Source organism: Achroia grisella, unplaced genomic scaffold (assembly GCF_030625045.1).
Source record: "Achroia grisella isolate CSIRO2021 unplaced genomic scaffold, CSIRO_AGI_Agris_v1 utg327, whole genome shotgun sequence".
Classification (NCBI taxonomy): Eukaryota; Metazoa; Arthropoda; class Insecta; order Lepidoptera; family Pyralidae; genus Achroia; species Achroia grisella.
The window spans coordinates 2,484,585-2,503,840 of record NW_026712799.1 but is presented as its reverse complement, the minus strand read 5'-3'; the positions used below and the strand labels follow the sequence as shown (position 1 = coordinate 2,503,840).

The window sequence follows — 19,256 nt, the reverse complement described above, 5'->3', positions numbered from 1 at the left end:
GGACCCAGAGATAAATATGTGGAGATTCAGAATAAATGAGTTTTTTTTTTGTTAAAAGAATATTTGTAAGCATTAGGTAGCGTTACGTGATGATGTCCTGTCCGGTTAGCGGCCGTAGGGCATGGGACAGTGATTTACTAATGGTAATACTCAAAATGTGATCTATTGTAAATGTATCTTACATTTTGAACGGTAATTAGATAGATAAAATGGCGTAGATATTTGTATGCAGATTATAGTATTTTTCAGTATCTGCATGCAAAGAGGGAAAATAATAAATTTGGATATTTTTTTAATGTCATCTAAATTAAAAATAGTGTTAATGTATCTTACTATCTTTCTTACTAATATTATAAACGAAAAAGTTTGTGAATATGGATAAATAGATGGATGCAAAGATTTTTGTTACGCAAAAAGGACTGTTCACGAGCTGGTTTCCCATACATTACCTTAAGCACAGCTCTTTGGGCTCTTTCCAGGAGAAGCATGTGTGACAAAAACAACTCAAAATTAATAATATCTTTATTCATGTAACGGATTTTGATGAAACTTTACAGTAATACAGCTTATACATCAGAATAATTACGAAAAATAAAACATGTTTCGCATTCCACGAATTGTAAAATTTTTACTACGAAACAGACGTGCCGCTGACCATAGAATTGAATTTAAATTACTGTAAATGTTAATAAATGATATCATTTATTTGTATATCAGATTTAATTCGAATCCATTCAGTTTTAAGCATGGTTGAGTAATTAACCATTCAAACTTTTACATATATATTAGTATCAAATTTAGAGACTATTTCGTCCTCAAATATTCATCTTCTTTAGTATATCGTCAGTCAATGCCTTTCCTATTTATGTATAATGAAATTTATCTCCTTTATATTCTTTACTTTTACTTTAGCTGACCCGTACAATTTCGTGTGCATCACACTTATTCGACATTTTGTCTTCAAATTAGGCCTAATTTATATGTTTTTTAAATTATAATCTACGTGTAATTCTAATGTATAAGCTATTCTACCTAATTTTGAAATTAAAAATTAATCTGGAATTTTGTAAACATGTACTAGAATATTTGAAAAGAATGTTGTTGTTTTTCTTAGCTCTCCGAATTGACGGTAGTTTTTCACATATCATAAGAGTCTGTAATGGATCTACATGAATAAAGACATTGGATATATTACTGTAAAGCTTTATGAAAATCCGTTCAGTAGTTTTTGCGTGAAAGAGTAACAAACATCCTTAAATCCATACTTACAAACACTCGCATTTATAATATTAATAAGATATTATGACGATATCTCACAGACACCACTTACATACCTTCTTTATCTTAAGAAACTGTAATTACCATTACTCAAGGCAGTCATTAATTAGTAACTTTGCTGTCATTGCCAGCGATATTTAACAATAGACCGGCTGCTAAATTAGGCAGTAGATTGATAAATGTTCACGCTGTATTGTTCTTTATAAGAATAAACTGGAAGGGCATAGAGAATATATGCTGCAACTTACCCTAGTATCCTGCGAGTGCGTATAAGTATTGTAGATATTGAAAATAATAATACAATTTATTCTTGGCTTTTTTACGTTAATAAAAAATAATAGAAAAAATAGGCTCTTTCTGATAATGCAGTTTCCTATGTGAAATCAATTTTGAATAAATTCAGTAGATGTATATAGTACAATTTTTTGTACAAATAAATTATTTACAATGATGTTACTTTTTTACAAAAAAATTAGTACTGTAAATTAAAATATTTACAAATGGTATTAGATAAAAGATAAAATGAAGAAGTAGTTTTACCACAGTTTTCCTAACATTACAAATAAATATGTTAAATATACTTATTTTTTTATTTAAATTAATTCTAACATTTACATAGATGCATAATTGCACAGATTGCTACTAGTGCCAAGTAAGTATTTTAACAAAAAAAGGAAGTTAAAACCTTTATAAAGTGTTTTATTTCAATTAAGTATTTTGGTACGTTGTACGTTTTGATACTTTATATTTATTATTTGAAACACAAGTACAAATCATTTCTGGAATTTAACTACGTTTCAAAAGTTTACTACTTTGATATATACATATATCAAACATTAATAATCAATAATATTGGCATATTACTTTATATATGAGTACTATTTTTTAATAAAACTTTTACCTAATAATAATATTTTTATTAACTTTATACAATATAGATACTTTAAAACTTGTAATAGAATACACATCTACATAACTTGTAGGTGGAATATATTATATTCTTCAAAGAGCAATCGCTTCCAGGCTACATTTTATTTTCCCTCTAAAATTGGCGATTTATCAAAAAAGGTATTTAGCGCTCAAGGTGTATCTTTGCAAACAAAATGGCGACCCTAAGACTAACTAACTCTAAAGTCTAACTATGTATATATAGCCTTAGGATTTCTCTTATAATTTTACGGAAATAGAATTCAGAAATATGGAGTTTGCGTTTGTTTTTAGTAGGGGTAGTATTTCTATTCATGTTGTTTATATAAAGGTAGTATATTACATTTAAAGTAAACAATGAAGAGCACAACAGTATATCTGCAGAAGAAGTTTTTTTTTTATTATTATTTTCCCGCGTAAACGTAATGCGCCACAGACACACAATATTGCACGGCGCGCAGCCGCGTAGGATGACGAGCGCGTCATAGCTGTATGTGATGTTAATACTGAGCACAGATAATAATTAACATATGTACCTAAAATTTTTTAAGATTCAAATAGAATTATTTTCTGTCATATATTTGAGCTGCCAATCAGCTTATTTAACAGACGCCGGTGGTACCACTCTTGTATTCCAGGATTTGACATATCAGAAGACTATTGTAGACCTACACGAATTATCATTCCGGAGGAATTCGATGTTATAACTCTGTAACCTGTAATTTCACTGCCCTATTTCAATCGAAACGCATATAACATATAAGGCTTTGTACTTGACTGTCTTAATAAATGAGATGGAGATACCTCAGCTTAGTAAAGTAATATTTTATGTAAGTATTTGTTCTTAGTTCTCATAGAAGGAGTAAAGTTTGGGAGTTTGAGTAGACTTGGGAAATGACATAGTCCCCCTTTTATTCTCATAATTTAAGTTATACCGATGATATAGACAAAGCCACGAGAAATACTAATACTTTATAATGGAACTCTGGAGCTCTATAAAGTAGGGAAATAATACGACAAAACTGATACACACATTTAATAAAATCTTTATATATTTTAACTTACATAATTTATATACAATTCATCAGCAGTACAAAAATAATTGTACATTTTAATTACACTGTGTTAATCTAATATTACAATAAATATAGCCTCATTTACATATAGTTATAAAATATAATACATGTACCAGTGAATTAGATTCCTTTATATGGCATACAATTTATTTAAAAGGGTACTATCGACTTTATACCGCTTTCAAGATAATAATAAATAAGTATTTAGTAGATATTATTTAGCAAATATTATAATTAAAAAACTAATTTTAAATATTGTTGAATATATTTAATTTGTAGATTATAATAATTTAATTAACAGTACCTTAGTAACCTTAGTCTATGAAATAAATAGGTTTAAAGCATGTTTGCTTTGTAAAGAAATATTTTAAATCTTAATATTACCTAATGTAATTTTTATTATAATACATTCGTAAACTAAATTTGTTATTTAAACTGCTTATCTCTGGATTATATCTGTGACACTATTATTATGCAATATTCATACAATAATGTAAAATATTTCTGTTAATTTTTAATTAATATACTATATTTCTGTGCGTAAGGACTTTGTGGACTAATGACCACATTATTAGCAGTGTACAGGTCGCCTTCCATACAGTTCTGCCGAAAATAATCATTATAAATTCCTGGTTAATTTGCCACCATATCCCCGATGTCAACCTCACTGTATCATCCTCCACAGGTGCACCGCCAGAGCCATCGTTTAACAAGCGGGAGCACTATTCCATTATAAAAAATAGATCTCGTAATACTGCAATAACAATGACTATGATTGATAGACAAACATACAGATTTGAAACAAACTTTAAGATATTCTAAAAGTTCTAGTGTCTATTACAAAAACAACTAAAATAAATAAAAATACTTTAAAGAAAAGATATTCAATTATAATTGTCGTTGTGATTACTGAAGATTATTCTAGAAAAAACTGTTTCATTGAAAAACTATACCTATCATACAAATTAATAGTAATTATTTTATTTGCTGAGTTCCCGATATTTCGGTAATGTTTCAACCACCATGATTTATTTTACCCGTGATAAATAAATATAAAACGTGGTAAGATCCCGTGATTATAGTATCGTATTTATTGTTTTCTTTTACTATATAAAATCTAGCTCTAATAAGTATAAATAAAGCTCTAATAAATATCTCGTATAGTAATGCCTTTAAAATTGTTAAAAATAATGAACAAAAATAACGAAAGTAAACATTTAACACGACCCCAATATTATTAATCTTTGGCAAATATAAATGCAATTGTGCTTATTATAATCTGTGTCTACTAACTACTAAGTTATAAATATAAATAATGTAAAAGATACAGATAAAAGAACGAAATGAAACATAAAGGAGGATATTGAAGCCTCTGCGCATAGTCAGTATATTTTTCTTAATACTTTTTTATCTAACATATACAAATACAGCCGAATAAAATAATTACAATTATCTGCTAATTCAATAACTACTTTACATACATCTAGACTATTTTACTGAAGTCCATTGTATTTACATTGGTAGAAACATTGAACTTCATTAAAATAAACCTAATTTAATAACATTAAAAAGTATTAATTTCGTTGTAAAAAAATTTGCCAAATCCATACATAGATCGTCTATTCGAAGAAATTGTAAAATATTATTATAGCTTCGAAAATTTGGCCATAAAGTATAGAAGATGTCTTGAAGTTTTGTATACTTAAGTAATACTTACGTACATGTAATATGAAATAATAATATTAATATAACATCGGTAGATTGTGTGTATATTTCACTTTAGTTTTGAATGGACAAATTTGAAAAAGTATACACAGAAACTTCTTACAGCTTAATACGTTCTTTTTACAGTCATGTATTCCTAAGAGGTCCTTACCTAGGAGGTAAACAATTATAATTAATTAGACATAATCCATCCCACTTTTCTGTTCTTCATTGTAATATATTCCAACCACACAACTTTAACAAGTTCGCATATAAAACACGTAAACTATGTCAGCATTCAACAATTTATAACCTACATCTACGAAAATATTTACGGTTTGACCTTTTTGAGTTTATTAGTTTTAGTATAATTTAGACATGCTGTATCTACTGCGTTTACACATATTACATTGTAACCGATTTCTAGGTTTTCATTTACAAAAATAAAAAAAGTAAAGCCATATAATGCAAAATTTAAAGGATACAGGTTCTGAGGGCTAGAGTAGCAGCGTCTCTGCTTATGTGTATAAAATTAAATGAAAAAAACCTTCTGTCTATAGTAACTATATGTCAAACAAGCTGATAAGTGGCGTTCAACACCATATGGTGGTGTACTACTCCTGCAGATTAAGGTGATAAGTCTCCGTAAATTCAGTGGCATATTTGCATCACACTTTGCAATCGAAACAAACCTTACGAAGCAAGCTATTGCTGAAATATGATATTCTGTTGTTTAATTACAGACTTTACTGTAAGTGTCAATAGTACCAAAAATGCTTGGTTTCTTTCACTTTCATAAACAATTTTCTAGTAAATAAAAGTGTAAATAATAATATAAAATTGTAATTAACGTCTCATCTGTTTAGAAAAAGTTCGCTAGTGCTTATATTTTTAAATAATTATCCATTTTTAAATAGTTAAAATACAAGGGTTTGTCAAACAATATTTTATTAATTTCTCAATTAATGGTATTCTACTAATAAACTCAAAATTTCAAAATTTTACATACATATATTACAAATTACTATCTCAGTCATTAAGTACATAAATAGCCGTCGTTTAGAGAGTACTACATAAACATAATACATTTATTTATCTCGTTTCATATCTATATTTGCCCTGTTTATGTTAATCAGAAATGTGTTTATTAAAATTAATTCGTTCATAGTTACATCTGATGTCTATGGACACAGCAATGCACGTATGGGGCGGTCCCCTCAGTTCGACGCTAGAGCATCACATCAGGTGCGAGGTCGTGGAACGTCGTTCGGCCCGCTCCGCCTGTCGCTCCGCTAATCGCCCCGCTCATCATTCCGCTCGCCGCTCCGTTCCCCGCCCGCCGTCAGTCGCGCGCAGAAACCAATACTAGAAGCTGCGTACGGCGAGGATCCGTATGCATACGGGACACACTGCCACTTCTTGTTCTATTCAATATCTGAAATATTATTAAGTAATTGATTTATATTTGTCTACCTTAACTCCCGGACTATTATTAAGTAGACAGAGAATAAGGAGTGGTTATATTACACAAGCCTATGAGTTGTGCCTTATTACGTTCTCTTTTATAACTTCTGTTTTGTGAATATGTGAATATCCTGATTGATTTACTCCTTCTTCCAACAGCACACTATCTAAATTATCATGACAACCTTCCCAGAATTCGTACATCCTTACACTTTTAGATCCTTTATTCTTACACTTTTACAGATGCTTTACCGATATGCCTTCTATCATCGTGATCAATTAGATGAATTCATAGTCTGATACTGTCATTCTTAATTAATGCAAATAGCTATAGGCTTATAACTGTGTTTCAGTTGAAGAGCGAGATATGACAGTGATATTACAAAGTATGATGCATGTTATTTTAATCCTTTAGAATAAAATCAGTCAGTTTTTACGACATCTAGAGTATACGTAGCTAATTTTAAATGTTGTTTTGGCGGCCAACGTGGGATTTAGGGTTTATTTATCGTTGGAATTGCAAACAATAACAGTCGCTAACAATCCACCTGACGGTAAGTGGTAATAGTCGCTTATTTATATGAGATGATTACATCGTGATATGACCTTATGCATCACCATTTAGATAGATTACAATCTACTATGATCTCACACGCAAATTTCTTGCTCGTTCTTCTTGTGATAAGTTTGCAATCCAAGGTACAATAACAAAAATATGACTATTAAAAAGTACTTTTATTAAGTTTATTTGATTAAGGAGTATTTTTATCTCACACATAACTTGTAATTTCACATACCAGAAGGTTGAGACCTTCAGGCGAAACAAAGATTTTGATATACGTGTATCAAAATGCTTGCAATGTTTTGACTTTGTACAAAGGCTATTTAATTTTTTTAAGATGCGTGACATTACTGTAGCAACAGAATGCGAGCGCCTGGCGTGTGTAGAGCTCAGCAAGTCGGAGTTGGCAGTAGAGTCGGAGCGTGAGCGCAGCGTGCCGCGACCAGCGCGCCGCCGTCGCCGTCCGCACCACAACCACCGGTATGGTGGTACGCGCCTGTGGTAAACCATACAGTATAAACAGACATAATATATATATAAAAAATCAAGCAAATTTAATGAAACTTAAAACTAATTTAGTTTTAAGTTTCATTAAATTTGGTTTAAAATATTGTACTTGATTGTTATGCAAGTATGGTGGCACATCTCTCGGTTAAACCGGCAAGTAGAATAGACATGATGATAGTTATAAAAATGCATGGATGATAGATTTATTGGTTAATAATATTGAACTTCATATTTACGTTAAACTTTCTAACTTCGGTGCAATGAAGTGTATATAAAATAAAAAAAAGCCCATAAATTGGCGCAATTAAACAGTTACCAATAATTGTATTATCTCCATTTACTGTTTTCTGTAAATAAGTTCATTTTATTTCAGTATTTTTAACTACACAAGTATCGGTATATTTGATTGAACGCGATAATTTCTGAATGTATTGATTCCAATTGAAATAATATCGTCTCTCTCTCTCTCTTTCTTACGTGTTACAGATGAAGTTACCAGGATCATAATTATAAACCTACAAGTGCATATATATACCTTAAACTGGCATAAATATGAGGCGAGAACATGCAGCATATCAACGGATTGGCGGCAGAGTTGAGTGGGGCCAAACTTTGTATAAGTGTAGCTAACGCCAAACTGTTCTGAGTTCTTGGTATTTGATCATACACTTGTAATAGATCAAATACAATGTACGGTGACCAACACAGGACGAACACTGAAAACGGTGAAAGGTGTTATTTTAGAAAATATTTTAAAAACAACAGAAAGAACCTTATAAAGTATATATATTTATTTCATACGATATTTTATATATCATATATAATATATTCTATCAGGTCGCATACATACAAAGGGTAGATGTGCAGAACTTGATTTTTTAAATTATAAGAGACATTTTTATACATTTTCAGTGTTATGTAACTGCCAAATAAATTTAATTGTTGTATACCTCCTTAAATTAAAAAAATCCCAAATGATATTATTTAGAATTATTTAATGTCCTCTATAAAGCTTCACATAAAAAACATCACAAAATTACATGACATTCTTAGCTCGTACAGTGCACTTAAGATACGAAACTGTTCAAATGTTTACAGATAAACATTAAATGTTTATCTATAAATATATTATTGTAAATTTTACAATTCAATGTAAAATTATATTATTAAGGATATATTGTCCGTTGTAGAGCCACTGTTAATAGTTAATAACCATAGCTCAGTCTCTTATCGCGTTAGTTAAATTTACTCTACTATGGTAGCAAACAATCATACGCGTTGCCGACCCTTAAGAAACCTTAATATACCCTTCTTGAAAAACCCCATGCTGTGGTCTCGTGAGAAAACCTCGGCGGGTAGTTCATTCCACAATCTAAGTGTACGCGGGAGGAAGCTCCTCTGAAACTGTACTGTCCGAGACCACTTAGGTTCTAGCGTGTGGGGATGAATTATTACTATTACTATTTTATTAAAAATGATTGCATGACTTACCGAATACAATGACGAACGTCATTTTGACGCTTTTTATTTTTGCTCTAGGTATTAGTCCTCTGGAACTAGCACGCCGCGAATCCGGGTCACTTTCCACCTGACCTGGAAAAGTTAAATAAAAAACCGAATGTTAAGGGGAGTTTATCGCCGACGTGTCCATGAGCATTAGGTTTCTGTTTCGGATATGCTCACGCTGTCTTGGTTATATTTGAGACATCATGTATATTCTACTTGGATTATTCTATCAAATTATAGGTATATTGTAAATATAAGTAGTATTATTTAAAATTCAATGTTATTTATATATTTTAAAGCCTAAGTGTTTTTAAAAAAAAAAAAATTTAAAACACTTAAGCGTTTGTAGACATTACAGCGTTTAAACTATAATATTTATGACCTTTCTAGAAAATATCCTCGAATTTAATTTATTGTAGTAGAAAATATCCATAAAGTACGTTTTGTACGTAGCGCGTAAGAGAATATCCTCTTAAATTCTAATTCGCATTCCTTGGGGAATACATTAAAATGAAAGTCATTTGCTACGCGTCAGACATATCACTGTTTTCTGTAACGTTTTTTTTTGTATAAAGCGTGTTTCGTGTCTTTTCACCTGAGCTGATTTTTAATAGAGTATAAGAAGGAGATTCGAAATTTTATGTTATTTTGACTCACTTTAAGTGTCTTAGCTACGAGTTGCTGAGACTAAATAAATGTAATATCGAGTATTATAGAAACTATTTTATTTTTTAAGAAGGACTAAATTAAGCACAGAGAAATCAAATTTTATAAAAAACATTTAAGTATTTTTGCTTATCCCAGACAAATGTCGTAACCAGAGTTTTTTTATGTACATAATTAAATATATTTTATAAGATACTATAATGTTTTTTTGTTATTAAAGCATAGCGTACGCAAGGACTAAATTGAGGAAACCTAATTGTATTGGGATAAATGATGAATATTAAAATATCAGATGAATATAAGCTTTTGTATATTTTAAATATACAATTTATACAAATTTTTGATATATATTTATATTAAAAATCGCGGTTCACCAGCGGATCGTCTAGGTACTCATAACTCTGTAAATTTTATATACGAATATATTAGGAACATTAATATGCGAAATTATTTCAAGCTGAAATGATTTCTCAAATTAAGTGGTTTTGGAGTTTACTTTCCTCATAACAAAATTTGTTATCTCTCTTTACAATATTAGTATTGTGTAAATGGATGATTTAACAATCCAATATGCGGAAAACTGGATGCGTAAGTGTACTTACTTATACTTTGTCCAAATTTATGTCTTAACAGTAGACAATATAATCTACATAATGTATTTAATTGGCACAGATCTCGAAACTTTTATATCAGATAAAACAGGTTATTTGAAATCGAGCCAGACTCAAAACTTATCCTATATTTTACTAACCACGTACAAAAGCCATAACTAAAATATTAGCAATTATTATCTATGACTATAATATATTTACTTGTATAACTACACGGTTTTTAAAAGCAAATAATTAATGTACTGAGTATAGTATTTTTTATTCATTTTTTATCAGATGTTCCTTATAATAAGGAATATTTTGCGTAATCAATCCTGCTTGGGATATTTTTCGTTATTATTTGCATAATATTTGTAAAGCTAATTTAGTACTAAGCGTATTTAGTACTTATTAACAATAATAAGATAATTACTACACAGCATCATGTCTATAAATTACTAAACAATTGATAGAAGAGAATCCTATATTACAGAAAGACAGTTTATTTTTAGTATTAACAGATATCTACATAACATAATATTGTTAACAAATACATAATTTAAAATATATAATTTTTATATAGTATAAAGACATATATATTATGAATATATAAATAATAAGGAGCAGAGACATCTAGATTATAGTAATCGGACTAACAACCGTTAAACTACTCTACTGCATAGGTCATCAGTATCCAGTACATTATTATACTAATAATATCAATTCTTTACCATATATATAGGTATATATGTAAAACCCATCTTATATTACGAAATTAATATTAATTATTAGGTATAAAATATATTATAAGTATTCACCATTTCTCATAGTCTTAGTTCTTCTAGAATTTATAGGTGGACTCATGACTACTGCTTTGCTCTTCGTCCATATGGTTAGCACGATGACGGCATAGCATGCTGCTATGGCCAGAGCCGGCAACACGAAGATCATCACTGACACTAGAGTCATCCAGATTTGCCACCTTCTAGGTGTTTCTAGATCTATCCAGCACTGGAGCTCGCCTGGAATTGTAGAATAGAGTTTTTTAGCATAGTACGGTTACGAATCAAGCATGGGTCGTATTTATAATATGGGTAGATATAAGATGGAGGATAACCAGTGCAAGAAGATAGGATGAGTGTGGTGATAGGTAAGTTAGTCCATAGTAGCGAATTTACAAGAAATTAACCACAAAGGTTTTAAGGTACTTGGTATATTGCACCTAATACCTATCAAAATGGCCACTACTTTATTAATTAATAGTAGTTTCTAGTTTAGGTGTTTCTAAATACTGTATAGGTTATATTAAGGATTTTGTTCTAAAAATAATGTACTTAAATTTTAGTAAAATTCTCATTTATCATAAAGGACGCTTATAAGTAGATTATTCGAAATTATAAAGAGTTGTAATGTTTCGTAAGCATTAAAACTAGTGAAAACTTGTTTCACATTATATACTTATGTACTGACAGGAAGAATACAAAAAGTATTCTTCCTCTTTTAAGTCCAGCTATTTTTTTTTTCTTATACACCATATAGGGAGGCAAAGGTGTATTATGTATGCATTTCATTTTTTTTAATAAGCCTACAAACAGTAGCCATTATAGACGTTAGTGAAGTTTGTCATAGGATAGTTTATTTACCGTTTTAAATTTCTGTAGATTAGATAGATAGTCCATCAATTTTTTTAATTTTTTCTGAGAAATTTCGTTAAATCTACTTTATATAATAATCCTTACCCGTACTTTACAAATAATGATATCGTAAATGGGATAACGGATACTGTTGACGTGGAACTTATCGTTATCGACAGATAAGAAGTTTTATAGCTTTAGAATATAACCATAGGTATTACGGGATACTTGATGGGGTTACAGCTCGAGTATTAGGAAACTGTATTGAATACAAATGAATGAAAAATATATGACTATAGTTAAAACCTAAACTCTATAATACCTATATCTCATCTGTTCATGATTATGGTTCTCAAACATGGTTCCTTAGCAAGGACCCTCAACACTACAGATTTGTCAGAACACCATAGAAAGAAGCATGATAGGAATATCAGATAAAAGTAAAACAATAAGAATAAAAAATATATACAAATATGTTATAGTCAGAATCAAGAAACTTAAATGAAGTAGGGGATATATAAATTAAAGGATATATATAAATATTGTAAAGCAATAATATTATACAAATGATATTAAAAAGTAAAAAGTAGACCATACAGATGATAATAATAATAATAATAATAAATAATAAATAATAATAACTCTTTATTGCGCACAGACAAACAAAGAACAATAAAAAAATGATAAAAAGTTATACAAAAGGCGGTCTTATGACTAACATGATAATGATATATATATATATATATATATATATATATATATATATATATATATATATATATAGATGACCAAAGTTTTAACAGTTAGTTTTGGTATTTGGACAAAAAATGCCGATACCATACCGAAGACGGTTGTAAAAACCCTATGTTCATCGAACAGTTACAGTAGCAGAAAATTATTGTAAATCTAGAAAAAAAACTAAAATTGTGAATAATGGCTTTTATTATTATTATCATTTAATTAATAATTTATCCGACTAACACTACTAGCTATCTATTCTCCAAATTTGTGAATAAACACCGATCATTAATTAGCGATATAAAGATTTGGATGTAGAGCCGCAACTGATTATTCTACTGATTATCATAAAATTTTCCATACATGTAACACTAGGAATTAAGAAGGACTACTTTTTATGTTGAGTATGTGGACGAAATTATAGATCTGATAGATACTATTTTGCAAAAAACTACTTATTATCTACATGTATATTGTATAACCTAGGTTTATTAATATTTTCATAGACCGCCAAAGGTCGTGAGAGAGAATTAAATTAACGTTTAAATCTGGTTTACAACAAAAAAATTAATCAGAGAGACGGCTCGCCATCTTTCATATATTTATATATTGTCACCAATGTGAACATTTCAGGTAGGTATTGTACCTACTGCTTTTAAAAGCGACAAATATTTTATAAAAACATCTCTTAAAACATTGAAGTACACACACAAAACAAGGTTATAGAATAGGGAATTTGTCAATTTTAAATTGAATTGGAGAATTGTTTTGGCACTTCGTACGGAAAAGTATAAGTTAGTTAAAACTCAGAGTAAAAATGTCAAGAGAGAATACAACCGATAATAAACCATATTTGTTTATAGACACATTCCTAGCGATAGTGATTTTGAGAAACGTTTAAATCCGGATTAAATCTTGAAGCAACTCCTAAATTATAAAAAAATATATGTCATTAATTTCATTAATTACAGTGTTTTAAGAACTAATTGGCCGTAATATGTCTATGTCTATTTTCTACCAACCAAGAAGCCTACTACAAGACATCTTATATAATAAAAATTGCCGTCAATTATACTGTATAAAGTGTTCTCTCTTTATTATTTACTGCTTACCTATTACTTGCTGCCCCCCCGGCATCAAACGGGTGTACATATATTATACATATAAATCTTCCTCTTGAATTACTCTATCTATTGTTAAAACTGCTTTAAAATACGTTGCGTACTTTAAAAGCTCTAAGCAAATATATATCGGAAGTGACTTCATTTACACTATGTAAAGATTACTCTGGTTTAGAGAAAAACAATTACCTTGAACTTTTCTAACTTCGTAGAGGATGAAGATAGGTATAGAGAAGACTATACTGATGAGCCATGCTGATACAACCAGACCCCTAGCTCGATTCCCTGGAAATTAATAAAATATGTCCAAAAATTATTTATATATATTATCCGTTGAAACAATACATTTTACTTTAAATGTTTATTTACCCAGTTATAGTTTGTATAAAATTATCTGCGGAACCTCTGACTCACTTATTTAGTCTATTAGATATGTTTCGGTTGAAGGGACACTAGACAAATTACACAGTAGGCCTGACATTGTAGTTCTTCATAGGAGTTACGGCGAGCTTAACAGATGATAACTATTCAAATTTGATGAGGACTATTCAAAAGTGCTTCAATGTAAATTTATTTGAATAAATGATTTTCTTTTGTATTCTATTTTAACCTATATTTCGTGATTCCGTACATGTATAAAGGTGATGGTTACCATTTACCATCAAGAGGGCGGTCAGGTAATGAGTGTATAATTAGAATGTTTAACACCATTATATGTAATTATAGACCTACACAATACTATAGATATGAGAATATTAACACACTCATTCATAATTTAAGAGCCACGCTCTTGTCGGTGGAGCTCTTGCCATTTTCCACTAGTTTCAATCATGCTCTTTAAATGTTCATTTGATAGTACTCCAATTTTGTCTTTAATTTGCTTAATGTAGCTATGTCTTGGTTTTCCTCTCCCCCTCTTTCTTTTTATTTTTCTCTCAATAATTAAAATAATAATATATAATAATATTATAAACAGTTTAATATTACATAAATAAAGTTTTTATAAATTGTTAATTAAATAATAATAATTTTATACAAATGTTAAATGTTTAAGAGTAATTTTACTTTTTTATAATGCATAAGTTAACAACAAAATATACTCTTACACAACCTTTTTATAATGACTTAATGAAATTGATGTCCTCATTATTATAAATAGTCTCTAGAAAATTATAGAAAAGAGGAAAGGCTTTTCATCGAGAGGCTCTATAAAGTATTAAAATTAAAGAGCATTCAAGACGATAGAAAACTAATTATATTTGAAACTCAAAGTTCACTGAACATAATATTTTTTATAAAGCAAAACACTACATTTCTACACAACAAATCAATAACTAATTAAACATTTATAAAATAATAATGATAAATTGTGATATAATATTAATATACAAAGAGAAGAATAATTTAATAATGCAACTTAAATTATAACTTGTTTCTTCAATAATTCAGCATCAATAAATAATATTATCTATAATCTCTCTACAATAATTAAAATGTCATAAACAGACATCAAAAGCAATGTATTTGTGAATCGAATAAATTAAATATTATATTGTTTACGTGTACATACCTACTTTACAATTAATGTTATTATTTTATTATGACTAATTTATTATATTAAAACTTATAAATTATTATTTAAATGAATTCGTGAGACATCTACTGACAAATTGGGCTTGTAATAATAAAGACCTAGTGTGTATATATAATGATAAATATTTATTGTACTTTGTATATTTATGTAAAAATTAAATTAAAATCATAATCAATGTTAATATTCACATTCTGCGAAACCCTTTCCATTATATGCGAGTAAAAAATAAATAAAACACTTCTACCCCAAAAGCGCATAAATTTTATTTAATTAAAAACATAAAACGAAGTGAAAAGGATTACGACTTTTTCAACATTGAACTGTAAAAAATATATAAACGGTCGTTTTGTTAAATAGAAAAGTTAATTGAGGAAGATAAGTTCAGGGATCATGAATAAAGATCGAGTATACCAATAATGGGAGAAAGTGAGTTCTGTCTAGTCCTCACTAGCTCAGCCCGCGACTTTGTTACCACGGTATTCAAAACAATACTTTATATAATTTTTTGTTTATAACCTTAAGATTAAGAATGGCATGTGATCATATCAATATGATTAGTGAAATGTAATTTACGCCGTTATTTTTATATACAAAAAATTACCATAGAAATAAAAAAAAATTACTATAATTTTTTTTTGGTTTCAATGGTCATAAAAGCGTTTTGGTCTAGCGATCGTGAGTTCAAATCTAAGTGATACCAAAAAAATACGATGTATTTCAATTTACATTTCTGACTGATTGTCTGATGAAAAAAACATTAAGATATGATTGATACAAAAAAATATCCAAGAGATAGCGATTACTGTCCCCTTGCCACGTTAGATTCAACACTTGACTGTCAACAACATTGTTGTGGACAGTCAAGTGTTACGTTCACCACAACGTCACCATTTAACAATATCTCTGACTACCCCATTCCCTATATAACAGTCATGACGACATGTTGCTTTTGTTTTGGTATGAATAAGTTTATATCTAATATATAATAAAAATGTATATCTGAATATACAACAAAAAGGATACATGTTACTTAAAAAAACAGTTTAACTAGAATTCTTCTTGCTGTTATATGTTTAAAAAGATTTAATGTGTAATAAAAATTTTGTTATACTTAATTAAAAATTCAAAAAGTTTAATAATAAAAAACACGTCAATTTCTCCTTGAGTTTAATAATATAAGTATTTTTCATCTATCATAAATGCTTACACAGCCAACGTGAGGTCAACAAAGAAATTCAAGCTGCCTTCATCCCTCGCATGTGGTTTGGTTGATGTATTACCGTTATTTATAAATGACACATTATAGCATGTTCTAAGGTTTCAAATGTAAATATATAACATTAATACCATATTTTACCATATTCATAATATTAATAATAAATTTAAAGACAACTTTTAGAATTACAATTTAAAGAACTTACTGTTTCTAAGTACGGTATCGATTTTTTTAATTAATAAAATTTTAAACATACCAAAGGATATACTGGAATTAGTTTACATTCCAGTACATCATTTAAATAAATTTAAAACATCAGTTAAATTATATTTATTGTGCAGATGAATTACTCACTAAACAGTTATATAAATGACAAACATGCGTAGCAATAGTTGTTCATGGGATTTGATGGGATAACACCTATATAAGTATAGCTACATTGTAAATAAACTGGATTTAAGATAAAGAAATTCAGTCGATTTTCTTGCCAGTCTGTATACTAAACTATATGTTAGGGAAAAAAATATTGGAACAAAAAACTTAATGTTCATAAGCGGCTAAATGTCCTACACGAATAAATTATTTTGATTTTATATTACTCGTATATATACATTTTCACCTTGAAAAAAGAACTTCCAAACTTTAGTAATAAAAACCAAAATATCCATTAGCATTTACTGATAAATGTACTAGTAACTGAAATCGTTTGGAATTTTATTTAGTTCAAACATTTCTATGCCTAAATACTTCTCTGAAATCTCTGAATTCTCTATTCGGTACTTTAATATAAAACATAGCATATAACGTAAAAAAATATTGGATATATATAATTATATACTTTGGAAATTGATAAAATACATCAATATTTAGTACATTAGTACATTATCATAAAGAACAGTTATTAACTATTTATTCGTCCTGACATTATTTATAAAAAAAGTTTCTATAGATTTATAAGTACCTATTAATGTTTTATTACTGCTTTTGGTAAGTTTAATATCGAAATTTGTTGTAATATCTTTTAATTATTATGAGCCCATTCCACAAAATGTTTTGGCAGTAATTTGTGAATTTTAAAGCACATTGAAAATTTTGTTTGGACGTAGCCAGTGACTAACTTTCTTTGTTCAAACAAACTTTCTGTTTACTTTCTACTACTTACAACGTGCCATATAATAATTAGAATGTTATTACAGAACATTGAACTAAAACTAAAATTATTTATTATGTAACTTTACAGATTTCATTTAAGACACAAAATTCGGTAGGTAAATACAAGACACTATTGAGGGAATTATTTTAACTTTCAATATCATATTTATTTATAGTTAATCAACAGCCTAAAAACTAGCTTTAAAAATGAAGATACTTCCATACAACTTTTCATATTCACTTTCAACCCTATACAACCAATTTTTCGCATCCAAAAGTAGCCTTATGTCCTCTCTGAAGGTCTAAACAATCTGTACCGAATATAATTTAAATCAATTCTGTAGTTTTGGCGTGAAAGTGTGACCGATAGACAGACAGAGTTACTTTCGATTTATAATATTAGTAAGGAACTAAGGATTATTTATACTTACAACTTCCGGAAAAGTTCATAGGGTTTGTGATGGCATCGCAGCGGTCTATACTGAGAGCAACCAACACGTATGTGGATGCGTACATAACCACAGCCTAGAAACAAACAATTTTTATTAATATTCAGATTAAAAACACAAGCTTCAGTATGGTAGAAGAGAACGGATTGTACTCTTACTGGTCAACGTCTTTGTGGATTTGTCTAGAATTTATCATGATAAATTCACATATATCGGCTGAATAACCTGACTTGATTGTTATCTTCTGACCATTTATTAGTGCCCCACGTGGTAACTGATAGCCCAGGTAGGTACACCGTGTATCATCCATCAAGGATACACAAGAGTCAGGAATAAATATTAAGATTATTAAGATTGAAATTAATGACTTTTCTTCGATGTTCTTGGATCATATGCATAATGCAATCACGTGTCAAAGATAATAAAAAACACATATAAGAAATTAAATATATAGATCTAAAAAAAGTTTTTTTATGTAATGGGAACGCCAACCAAGCCGACAACTTGATGTTAACTACCTATATATGGTACATCACGTCAGCATATGATGTCCGTGATACTACTCAAGCGTTGCCATTCCGGACGAGTAATATACTATTCTATTCATTTCTATATTGTTAGTATGTTTACCTATCCAATCTCACTCTACAAGCGAACAATTTAAAATTGACAACTGAAATAGGTACACATAGATACCCAAGTAGATGACTCCTTACAAAGTCTCCCTCAGGAAAATAAAATGTTGTTGAATTATAAGATCCTTATTTTGGCAGGTGGTTGAAAATAGTTAAAATATTTCTGCCGCATAAGATAAAAGTACCAAACGACATACTTCACCCAAAATGACGGCTTCAAAAGAGCCTTTTTTATTTTTTTATACAAATGTACGCCCAAACTGAGCCTCGTTGTTTCACTTTAATGAAGGACTACAGAATAAGAACACAAAATAGAAATAATACAGCTAAAATAACTCGTTACTTTTGTTTTTTTTTTCTATTCTAAATTCTGATACGTTAAAGGATTACTTACATTTAGCCTAATATACTTTTATATAAATTTTCTTTTTCATAAA

General features: G+C 29.1%; 1 protein-coding gene across 1 annotated transcript in view; it reads right to left on the bottom strand.

Annotated features, from left to right (window-relative positions):
* Positions 1-4,994: 4,994 nt before the first annotated feature.
* The window catches only part of LOC131843598 (cardioacceleratory peptide receptor-like), a 31,219-nt gene continuing 16,957 nt past the window's right edge, over positions 4,995-19,256 (bottom strand). Inside the window, exons 4-10 of the mRNA XM_059192269.1 lie at positions 18,167-18,260; positions 13,963-14,058; positions 11,099-11,302; positions 9,010-9,111; positions 8,054-8,234; positions 7,363-7,507; positions 4,995-6,420 (exon numbers count right to left, since the gene is read on the bottom strand). Coding sequence (XP_059048252.1) covers positions 6,328-6,420; positions 7,363-7,507; positions 8,054-8,234; positions 9,010-9,111; positions 11,099-11,302; positions 13,963-14,058; positions 18,167-18,260 — 915 coding nt within the window. The 3' untranslated portion in view covers positions 4,995-6,327. The remainder of the gene's footprint in view (positions 6,421-7,362; positions 7,508-8,053; positions 8,235-9,009; positions 9,112-11,098; positions 11,303-13,962; positions 14,059-18,166; positions 18,261-19,256) is intronic.